The 12,173-nt window shown below is 39.9% G+C and overlaps 1 protein-coding gene and 1 pseudogene across 2 annotated transcripts; one reads left to right on the top strand and one right to left on the bottom strand.

Moving 5' to 3' along the window:
- Positions 1–591: 591 nt before the first annotated feature.
- LOC121190198 (trafficking regulator of GLUT4 1-like) lies at positions 592–3,156 on the top strand. Of its 2 annotated transcripts, XM_041050741.1 has the most exons (3): positions 592–1,854; positions 2,058–2,184; positions 2,264–3,156. In XM_041050741.1, the coding sequence occupies exons 1-3, from the start codon at positions 1,453–1,455 to the stop codon at positions 2,281–2,283; spliced, it is 549 nt and encodes a 182-aa protein (XP_040906675.1). In that variant the 5' UTR covers positions 592–1,452; the 3' UTR covers positions 2,284–3,156. The 2 variants fall into 2 exon arrangements, with proteins under 2 accessions (XP_040906675.1, XP_040906674.1); XM_041050740.1 differs by having other exon boundaries at positions 2,058–3,156.
- A 69-nt stretch (positions 3,157–3,225) lies between these two features.
- On the bottom strand, positions 3,226–11,889 carry LOC121190297 (annotated as a pseudogene).
- Positions 11,890–12,173: the final 284 nt, after the last annotated feature.

Genomic DNA, 12,173 nt, shown 5'->3' with positions numbered 1-12,173 from the left:
TCCACAATTATGGTTAATTAAAAGAAGTTCCATAATCATACAGCCCACTTAGATTTTTATACAAAGCATTATTTGATCATCCTGGACATTTGGAACATTCATAAACAAAACTTCACAGATCAAATAACAAATTGTTCAAGATTATTATTATGTAGAACAACATTTATCTTGTAGATGATAAACACTTTATAATGTCCGGTTACCAAAAGCAAAAGTATCACAAATGAAAGTATTAGTTATGCAGAATATCTCATTGAGTGCTATATTATTATATTAATGGGTCAATATTTCTAATGCATTAATTTGTAGCAGTATATTGTAGCTGGTTGCAGTGGAGCTCATTATAAGTACTTTACACTGTTGAGTAGTTTTATTTAAAATGATGCATCAGATTTTTCAGTGGTGGATTGTACAAATTTTACTTTAATTTCCTTTTCATGTTACTTCATGTTCCTACTTCACTGCATTTAAGAAGCAAATATTGTACCTTTTCCTCCACTTCATTAATTTGACAGCTTTAGTGCCAGTTGCTTTACAGATTAAGGGTTTTACAAAACGGATGAGCTCATAACAGGAGATAGCCTGATATATATGATATAAACTAACCTTAACCTTGACCAGCGACAGCAGTTAAATATTAATCGCACATCAATGCCTCAAATTTTAATCCTCAATAGTATCTATAGCTGTCAGATAAATGTGAAGGAAGGAAGCATGTAGAAGTAAAAAGGAAGTAAATTGTGCTTATTTTAATCACAGCCAATGGGTATTTATTGATAGAGTTGTAGGCAGGTATATGGGCAATATCAGTTAACCAGTTTATAATGGAACTGATTGGAGGCCATTTTCATAATGGCAGAACATGACTTTACAGCAGGACCTGAGTAAGTAAGGGTACGTTCAGAGGCTTGTGGTTCATAGTACCCCGCTTTACTCCCTCTCCTGCACACACCCTGTGCGGTGACCACGCTGATCCAGCTGCTGCCCCCCCGCGTAAATGGAAAGCTTTTACGCACCGCATTTGTTCACTTCATAAGACGTTTAATTGCCGTTTTTTGCATTGTCACACGCCGCGCCTGGTGCATAAGTAGGCCTTAGACACTGGGGTTGTGCCGTGGAGATGTAAGGGATGCGGTAATACTTCACTACATAATAGAGAGGGGGGGAGGGGGGTAAAAGGCAAGGCGTGCGTCCGGACGCTGACCGCCAACTAAACGCGAGAGGGACTCAGACATCAATAACATCTCGCTCAGCAATAAGGAATTTTGATGGAGTTAGACTGCTTAATTAAATAGCTTGCCTTGAAGGTATTGGGCTCCCTGAATTTATAATACTGAATCTGATGACCCCCAATGGAAAACATCTGAAGGAAGACTCTTCAGCATCTCCATCCACAGGAAAGCACCTCGGTCAGACACGTAATAAGACTCGGAGATTTCTTATCTTTCTGTGATGGCTATCAACACTGATGCTGCCTATGGGAAAAGCACCCTCGGCGAGAGGGAAGTTTCAAATCCCACCGACTTCCAGGACACGGAGAAGCTGCTGAGCACCGCGACCACCGAGCCCACCGGGCAAAGCAACATCAAACCGTCCGACTCCTTCTCCCTCAACATCAGAGGGAGCGTCCGGTCCCTGGACGCGGACCAGAACGGACACAGATCACCGCTAAAGTCGGGCTCTGTTGGGCAGCTGGCGGCACCACCCAAGTCCTCGTCCCGGCTCAGCCTGGGCCCGCTGCCTTCCCCGGTGCCGCCCGGGTCCTTACCCCCGACTTATCTCTGGCTCGCCATTGTGTCCTGTTTCTGCCCCGCTGTGCCGCTCAACATATGTGCCTTGTGGTATGCCCATGTGGTGAGTGCTACATTAATTACAGCTCTAAATTTCTACATCAAACAAAAGTTTAGAATATTATTACCTGTCTGTGCTTTAGATGCTTTGGTGTTTTCTAATACAGTTGTAAGCTTAGTCTCTTCAGGCACTACAGGTGTTTTGCTTCCAAGGTGCATTTAAATAACGAATTGTTTGCCACTTCCCTCCCTTTTCTCTCCCGTTAGTCGAGGTCTGTTCTCCATACAGGAGATATTGAAGCCGCAAGGAAGTATGGGCGTCTGTCTATGCTGCTCAGCTGTCTGGCAATGATACTGGGTGTGGCTGTTATCATCTTTATAGCGTTTACAATAGGTATGGAAAAAAAGACATACAACAAACACACAGTCACAAAGCTCAGTGTGAAGGTGTGTAACTGAATTTCTCTTTTCAGACTCAGAGACCAAGAACTGAACTGTGGGATGGACGGAGTCACACCACAGTCTCCTTTAACTTCATCTGATCTCAAATTTGCACAGAAAAGAGAGGAGGCGGAAGAGGGATGTTATTTTGAAGACAAGCACAAAATATGAAATTGAAAACAAGCTGAAGAGACTCTAAAGTACAACTTGTTGCTTTCTCCCCTCGGGGCGAGAAGAAAGAAAAAGGAGAAAAGTCGAAGGCTCTTTCTATTTTCCTGCAACACTCATGTCCATCAACCCCACAAACTCAGGAACAAAGGAAGAAAGATGAAGACTGCACACAGTTACTGTGTCGGATCATCAGACAGCAAATTCGGTGAGAAAGCGTAACTACTCATAGTCCAAACTAGTGGTGCACTGAAGTACACAACTGCCTAACACACAAGACAATTGGATGACTCTACATTTTTAATTATTAATTAAAATAATAATAATATGGCATCATTAGATGAGAGGATGTCCTAAAGACTAAAAAGAGATAAAAGAGACAAAAAAATCATCAAAAAAAACCCACACATAAGATTTGTACATGATGTGAAGAGTTAAATTCACCATCATGTGTTCAGACTAAAACAAAAAGCATCAGAGTTCCTCTAGTCTGTGATGCAGCCACTGCCTACCCTGTTTCCCTAAACATTTGAAACTAAGTAAGGACTGACTCTTATTTCTGTTCGGCACAGGATTTTCATGGCTGTGTGAAGACATATGAGCGATTTCATACACTGTTTACATCAAGTTTAAAATTTATCACAACAATGCCCTTCTGCAGTCCTAGTGTGATATCTTGCTTCGCGTGCTACTATGATAAACTGAACAGATTCCTGTTCAGACTCTACTGAACTGCCTGGATCTCTACACCTTGTTATGTTTACAATATACTGCAAGATATGAATGGGGTTGTTCTCCATGTATGCACTGTTCTTGGCACTCTCATGTTGATGTTTATACATTTATACTGTATGACTGGTTTTCTGTGCCATAGTTCTGCATGTCTGAAATAAACCTGAATGAGCATGATAAACTTGAACGTGAACCCATCACCTTTATTTTATCACACACCGCCGATACTATATAAAAAAGTATGACATGAACAGTACACAAAACCCAGTAAAATATTACTTCATACATTTATAAAAATTCCCAGATGGAAATGTTATCATAATTAAGAAAATGAATAAACTCTCCAGTCTGAGAGATGAAACAATTTCACTTTCAATTAAGACTTATTTTTGATGTGATATATCTTAACTTTTTAAATGGTTGTTTTATGGTACGGAAATTACAATAAAAGGAGAAACATTTGAAAACATAAGAAAAGGTCTTGGCAACACATGTACTGAGTTAGAATATGTTTTTGCTCTTAAAGAAAGTAAAGGTCGGTCGACCAGTGAATCAGTGGAAAGTGTAGAGCAACAGGAGGATGGTGCAGATGCCAATCACCCCGCCCAGAATTAAAGAGTCCCGCCTCTTGCGCAAATTGATTTTCTGGATGAGACTGTTGATGGCGGGGAAACGATCTGAGGGGCGGGGGAAGTGTGGTGAAGGAAAATAATTAAGATCCAAGTCGGGTTTCCCTTCCTTGCAGTGAGTAAGAGACAGAAAGTAGCAGGGAAAACACATCAGCAGGGCTGACACGACCAGGAAAAAGAATAAATGGAGCTTAATGGTGTCGTCTACTGTCTGTCAGCTTTCCACTGTAAGTGAGGTTATGGTATCCCTGCTCAGCATCGGTCTGTACGTTACGTACAGTGCAGATGAGCTCTGAGATTTTAATCCTGACACAGAGACAGGAAAGAAGGTCAGGTGAAGAGAGAAGGACGAGACATTATTAAAATGATAAAAGGATACTGGCCAAAGTTGTGACCCTGGTTTGAATGGACTTCAGCATCCCACGCTGAAAAGTGATGTTTTCTTTAGTGGCCATGGCGATGCTGGTGAGGCGAAAAAAAAAAAACACAAGGGATGAGTGGTAGGAAAAGAGGCTGTCGTCACAACATCACATGAAGGTGGTTTTTAATGTTTCAGCTAAGAAGCCAAAAAGTATGGAGGTGTGTGTGTGTGTGTGTGTGTGTGGGTGGGTGTGCGTGTGCGTGTGCGTGTGGAGTTGAGCGAGTGATTGAGAGTAAAAGGAGAGAGAGGCGGAGAGAGAACGGAGCAATAAAAGCTTACCTTATGGCATGGTCAATAAGCCTATCTGAGCTGTGACAAAAGTGAGTTCAAAGCAGCTGAAATACCTTCACTAACACAGTCTTATACAAACACTCACACAACCTACAATTCTTTAAAAAAAGAGAGTCAGAATTTGATAAATCTTTTGCAGCCCATTGTTCAGGATTCATCACTTTTAACAAATACGTTTTTGATATAATTTCCAAACACGTTGTGTAGATTTCCACTGGCTTACACAGGGAAAGCCCGTGCATGAAACCACACAGCTCTTTGGGTCTATTATCATAAAAGGAGCACTTCCTGTGATTCCTTTGAGACAGCAGAAAGTGCTGGTTAATGGAGGATTTTTAGGAAAGTGAGAATCCGATTGGTCAAATCCAACCCAGTCGTTGCAGAAGCCAGTTAATCTTGATAATAAAACTGCTCTGAACACATACAGTAGATGTATAAATTGCATGATGGTGACCTGATCCCTGTCTTATTTGTTTTAGGTGCATATGAGCAAAGCAGCCACGCAGATGGACGACGCTGAGGCTGAACACACACACGCACGAGGTTTACGTCAGCTGCCATTAGCTGCCGAGGTAAGTGATGGACAGAAAAATGAAGTGTTCAGTCCAGGGCTGAGCCGAGCTCATAAGGGCAGCAGCGTGCATCCTGGCAGACTCCAGTGGAGACCAAAAATCAATACCGTGCTTTATACTTCCTCCATCTATCCGTCCACCTCTCCCACTATCTATCTACTGCTGTCCTCTGCTTTTTCTCTCAATCCTTCATTAGCAGGCAGAGTCCACAGGCGAGGCAGCTTCTTGCTTTTTCAGCTTTCTTTACTTACTTCCTTTATATGCAGAACTATTTTCCTCACTCATTAAACTCCACAAAGTAGTCTGATCCCGTTTGCATCAAGTTTGTAAAAGTGCAGTATTGGCCTTGGTGGCCAACCAGTGACATTAGTGCTTAAAGAAATCAAGTTTCTTTTTGTGATTATGTTTATATTTTGTCAATACAGTAAAGCAGACTGAATTTATCTGGGTATTCTGTATCCTTCTGCAAATTATCAGATCAAGTGTACATGTCTTTAATACTGAAAATACAGTTTTTACATAAGAAGAAATACATAATAGAACCCACATACATACAGCAGTCATCAGCTGCTCAAAAACAGCCCTTCTTTTCTACACTCCTTCCTTTTCCCCATCTTGAAATGTCTGAGTTTGTATTGTGTTTATGTTTCATGTTTTGTGTTTTTATGCTGCCTTGCTGCACAAATCATTTCCTCTTGTGGGATGAAAAAGATCTGCACTAAACTGGACTGAACTAACCCCAGGCCCCTCCCTGAAAAAAAACTGTATATTTTAATGATGTATGTGCATTTGTACAAACTCACAGACATTGTTTCCCAGACCTGAGTTGTATAGATGAGTTTAACTTGTTCCACCGCCTCAGACAAGTTTATTTTCCTTCCCACCTTTAATAGCAGCTATAGAGAGCTAATAACTTCACGTCTGGTCAGCGTGGTGAAGTATCTGTGAACACTTCAAATTCAGAACTTATATAGTAAGCACACACAATAGGTGCTTTTTCTCAGCAGGTGTATTTGGGAATAGGCTGAGTTACAGGCTGGACCTGGAGTAACATGTTTGGTTAAAATCACAGTGGTATTTTAAGTTTTACATGTGTCTGCTCTAATGACAGTTAAATTTGCTGGCAAGTGAGGGTATTATGACACTGTGCCAGAGGAGGATCCATTTGAGGGAAACACACGTCAATATCAAAGTGATGCTGTGACAATTGTTCCATTCATTTCTGAAAATGACGCGTTCAAACAGGACTGTGAACTTTCATCTGTTCTTGGTTTGTGTTGGAAACGTGTTGATGTAAATAAACACTCTCCCCCTCCCTGTAGATTCTGTGGAAATGAGGAAAGAGGCTGCATTGATAAAACTTTTTTTTGAACCACAGACAAAAATGCCTTTATCTAACACAGACATGATCACACCTGTGCAGAACACCTGAGAAGGCACCAACTTCACAGCACAGGTCAACCATCTCCCTGTATCAGTCTCTAACTCTGCTTCACCTCTGGTCAACTGCTCTGTCTTCCAATTTACATGTTGCAGATTACGCTGATCCTCTGTCCCAGGTGCGATAATGTGGAACAGCTGTACATCAAAAACATTACAGCCGGACAGTATTAACAACTATCTGTGAATACTTCAAATTCAAAACTTTAAAATATAGTGAGCACAAAAAGTGGGCACTTTTCTGCGCAGCCATCTTTGTAAACAGGCTGAACCTGGAGTAACATGCACGGTTAAAACCAGACCGGTATTTAGAGTCTTAAATGTATCTGCTCTAACAACAATTACATTTGGTAGCAGCAAGTGTGAGTTTTATGATCCTGTGCCACTGAAGGGTCCATTTAAGGGAAAACACTTTTGGTTAGTTTGTGGCTGAGAGGCTGAGCTACTGTTAGTTATGGTTACTAACAACTGCCCACAGGGTTAATGTTTGACCATGAAACAAATTATATGACTCTCTGACACGTCAGAAATACCACAAAGATACACAGATAATTACAAAACTAAATACACACAAACAATTGTACACACAGTTTTCTGGAATTTTAACCAGAAATTGTGAATCTGGCCATCAGCAACAGAAAAGAGCACAAAATAAACTTTTCAGGACAGGATTATAATAAATGGTTGTTCCTACCAAAATGTCACAGAGACAAAAAAACCTTAAGAATCAAAAGCACAGACGAAAATGTCCTATCACAGACATGATCACACCTGTGCAGGATACCCGAGAAAGCGCTAAATCAACCTCACATGATAGGTCAACCATCTGAGACTCTCCATGTATTGGTCTCTTTCTTTCTTTTTTTTGGCACTAAATCCATAACATTCAAACCACAGAACTGAAACTCAACACACTGCCAACAATAATCACCAGCATCTCGTGGTAGAGCTACAAAGAGGTCATAACATACAACATACATAAACATGAGCAGCAGTTGAGTGTATTTTGCTCTAGAAATGATTTGAGGAGCTTATACGGGTATTTCAACTATTTCAACTGCACTTACACATTTATGCAGAAAATCATGGACCTTCAGCTTACAAGCAATTGAAAGTGATATTTACCATAAAGATACAAAATGGACTGGATTAATGGATACTGGAGTATTAGACAGCCTATCACCAAAACATCAAATACTGGAATATAATTTGGTGTCCATCCCTCTTGTAGAGATTCAAATAATATATAACAAACACATGCAGCACGCTCTCATGTGCATATAGAGAGGGCCGGAAAACAGTCAGACAGAGATGGTAAAAACTTAATGGATTTTTTTTTTTTATTTATTAATCGAAGGGCCCACTTCCACCCTTGCACAGAAGATGTGAATTCCACCGGGGCTGTGTCTGAATACTTTTTTCATTCCATTGTGGAAAATTTTGAGGACACCACATCACAGAGCATAAACTTCAGAACTTCACACTCAGAATTCAAACGCTCAAATGAAATCTGAATGGGTGCATTTTATCTCACACAGGGAGGGATTTCAGACACAGCCCTTGGCTTTTTTGACAACACAAATTTCCTGCAATTCTGTTTCAGATGTGTAATTTTAAAAGGAAGTTCTTACTTTCTAAGATGTTCATGTTCCTTCAGGAAGAGCTCAGTCTTTCTGTTATTCACCCCGGACGCACTCTTGTAGGACCTGAACAAGAAAACCAAAGAGGGAGAAACATGAAATGATGGAGAATGAGATGACAGGTAGTAACAGATACAGCAAATTATTATTTTTTTGCCTTTTTTTATACTTTATATAGAAAACCAGACAGGAAATGCTGGGTGAGAGAGAGGGGTACAACATGCAACAAAGGTCCCGGGCCAGAATTGAACAAAGTCATTAGGATTAATCATCTGGGAATCATGAATCATCATTTCAGTCTGGGTCAAAGTGGTGGACCGAGTGATAGACCGGCATTGCCGTCCCTAAAGTCTGATGTTTCAAATCATAAAAGGAGCATTAAATGATCCCATACAATCCTCCCATCCACGAACAGGGCCAGTGTGTTGTGTTTCCATGAAAAGAGCCTGGGCTTTTGCAGTGTTGTGATACTTGTATATTAGCCATATTTGGAGTGAAAGTCATAAATACAGGAATGCAAACCAAATATTTTGATGATTCATACCAGATTTTATTGGTCAGTGGTAAATACCAGCTGCCTGCCAAAAATGTGTGTTTTCATGACCATTCTTTTTCATTCAGGTCTCACAAAGCCAACAAAAAGTCTTCATGTCATATCTAGAGCTACAACAATTAGTCAATTAATCAGTAACTATAGTTAAAACAGAGTTTTGCGACTGTTTATTATGCAAAATAAGACATTTGAAGATGCCAGATTAGGCTTAAGGAAACTGGGATGGATATTTTTCACTTTTCTGACATGTTACGGTCCAACCAACCAATTGATTAACAACAAGTAATCAACACTTTGCAGACCTAATCATATCCCACAGCACATTTTTCATACCTTTTTCATAATGTTTTTTTACAGAAATATATGTGAATTCTCTATTTGGTGAGGCAATATAGTTTAACTCCTCTCTCTCTCTCTCTTTTTGGTTCCTTGGTTGCGCCTTACCCTCCACAATCATGTTTATGTGCAGTTTTGAAGTTGACTAAATCGCCAACAAAAACAAGGTTTTCCTCCATCTTTACTTCAGTCTGAATGAAGTATTTCAGTCCCTCATATTAACTGATGCCTAGATGCTGATTATGTACTTCCTGCGTTAAGGCTTTTAAGTGATTAGCTCTGCTTAACCCAGAACTATGTACTCCATCTCTTATTTACACCATCCCCTCCCTATTTGGACTGATCATCAATTCATCATCCATTATCTCCTCTACCCCTCCCACGGTTTTGCCACACCTCTCATTTCTATGGGAGTAATTAAAATTCACTTTCATCATTTTTCATCAGTCAACATCAGCTCAGGACAGCGTCTGTCCCTCCCTTTCCCTCTTCCTCTGTCTTTCTGTCTGACTGTCTTGCTATCCCTGTCCTCCCCTGATAGAGCATTTCTCTGTATCAGGCAGGCCAGATGTAACCACTCTCCCTTAGCTTTGGCCTGAATGAAAGCCTTGTGGTTTGATTTACTGTAGAAGGCACTTAGGAAAGATACCCCCAGAGAAAGAGAGAGGTGCAGAGAGAGAGAGAAAGAAAGAGAGCTGCAGAGAGCGGGAGGGAGATTTGCTGATAAGAGGTGGTGCCTCTTTTTAGAGGATGAAACATGATAGAGGAAAAAGAAACTATTAAAGGGTGGGGGAACTCTGCAACAAACTTGACATTTCTGCCTCCTACTGGTTAGGGATAACATAGCAAAAGTGCAGGAGGCGGATGAGGGGAAGGAAGAGAAAGTAAAAATAAGGATGGAAGGAAGATAGAAGGAAGGAAGGAAGATAAAAAAATAACACAATTTCTATCATCTAGTATCTAGAAAAGTCTAGAAGAACCATATTTACCAGAGCTTTGCCAGAGGTTTCATTATCTATATAAAAATATATCATGTAACATAGCATGTGTATTTAGAGCAGAAACGATCAGTTGATTAACAAAAAGTGGCTCCAGCTTCTCAACAGTGAAAATTTGAAATGTTTTCAAAATTTTGGATGAATAAAACTAGCAAGCTGAATACATCACCCTCTGCTCTGGGAACTTGGCATTTTTCACCATTATTTGACATTTTGACCAAGTAATCTAGAAAATAATCGACGGATGAATCAATAATGAACATGATCACTAATTACAGACCTAAATGCATTTTGACCAAACCTGACAATCAGTGCAGCTGCACTTTGTTTTCAGTGTAACTGTTCTTATTCATTACACACATCCAAACAGGTGTCCGGGACCTTTGTTGCATGCTGTACCCCTCTCTCTCACCCAGCATGCTCAACCCCTGTGTTGTGGTGAGTGAAGTAAAAACATACGAGGATTATGTTGTATTTACTAACAATATACTATGTCTTTTACTAGAAGTTTTAAGGTGCTTACTCAATGTCCTTGTGAACAGAGTCCAGCAGGTCCTCTCGCTCTCGCAAGCTGAAGAAGTTGGTTTTGGTTTTGTGGAACTCATGGGTGTAATCCTGCAGGATACGACATTATGAACTACAGTCAGCCAGACAGAATGACAGAATGGGAATTCAAGTCAAAACACATTACAATTTCACACATATTTCTTCTCCAAAATATGGAAAATACTGACAATGCACATACCTGTAAAATATCTCTGTGTCTCTGTAGGATGTGCATGCAGTGCTGCGTTATGTGACGAAACTCCTGGAGTGTTTGTGTATTCTGCCATTTTACATGCAAACCCCCCCCCAAAAAAAACAAAGATTAAATTCATACATATCTATAAAAGTGTGTGTGTCTGTGTGTGTCTCTGTGTGTGTATGTATATACATATAAACAAATTTCAATGTATGAATGTATTGTTATAAACATAAACTGCATCTGTAATAGTATGTACAACCTGTAATTGATATTTTTGGTATAACAACAGTTCTATCACTGGGGCTACATGGGTGTGATAGTTGACTTACACTGGCCAAGAGCTGCTCCAGCTCAGTAGTCATGGCCACGAGCATATTGTCTTGAGATGAGCCAGAAGCAGACCAGCTGAGGGGGAGAAGGTTTTGAAGCTCACATTTATCTTTTTTTTGTCATTCCAACTATAAACTATACAGTTAAATGTCAGAAACTGAACAAAAGATGAAATTTCATTAACAAATTCTAAGCTGTATGGGATTAAAAAATATTATAAAATAATGGTTGGACCTCAAAATGGTAAATATTCTGTTGCCCAGTTACTGACCAACAAACTAAATTGTTAATTGTTAAAAATACTAAATATCATATTATTCAACCATTGTGTAACATGATTTGTTGAGTAGGAATAAATATAAAATAACATGTTTATGGTTGTCAGCAATGGTAGTGTCTTTCCACAGATTGTGAAACCACAAATACATTTTTAAAATTTTCCACTGATTTCAGTTGGGGCAGGTAAGTTCATACAGGTGTTAAAATTCTATATCAGTGAATTTAAAGAGTGTGCTGCTGACCTACTGTCTCTTGTCCGCTGGTCCTGACTGCAGCTGCTGCTGCTGTAGCTGGTGCAGAGCTTACTGAAGGAGACCACCTTGAGGTCCAGCTCATGTTCCAGCTGTCTGGCCTGTTTATGCAAATCTGAGTCCAAAATCAGAGACAAACATCTCAATGCAGAACAGACTTTCCATATCAGAACAAAAGAAATATCAGAAACTAATGATCAAAAACAAATTACAAAAAAGCAAGCAATAAGAAACATAAAAGTCTGAAGGCATCACAAAGAAAAGTCACATCATAAAAGTCAACCCACAGAGCACACAATGTGTGGGTTGACAACTTCTTATTGCATAGAAAAAGTCCGAAAGTAGATAAGCAACTTAAAACCTCTTTCAAAACTTCAGAATATCACTACCTACAACAGAACTTAATTCATAAATCACTGACGGAGTTTTAGATCTCCAAAGAACGGCAAAAACAAACAAACAACGAGGAGACGCAAAATAACAACAAAATAGCCACTCCTGAGGCTCTGAAACGCGCTCCTAGACACTTTCTGGGGGAACACTTTTGGCCTCTCACA

Source organism: Toxotes jaculatrix, chromosome 12 (genome assembly GCF_017976425.1).
Source record: "Toxotes jaculatrix isolate fToxJac2 chromosome 12, fToxJac2.pri, whole genome shotgun sequence".
Lineage (NCBI taxonomy): Eukaryota > Metazoa > Chordata > Actinopteri > Toxotidae > Toxotes > Toxotes jaculatrix.
Note: the sequence above shows the minus strand (reverse complement) of the source record. Positions and strands in the feature narration are given on the sequence as shown.

Bases quoted from the DNA above. Each gene is read 5' to 3' on its own strand.
- LOC121190198 (XM_041050740.1), top strand. From the start codon at position 1,453: ATGGCTATCAACACTGATGCTGCCTATGGGAAAAGCACCCTCGGCGAG. The intron at 1,855-2,057 runs GTGAGTGCTACA...CTCTCCCGTTAG, and splicing joins CCTTGTGGTATGCCCATGTG to TCGAGGTCTGTTCTCCATAC.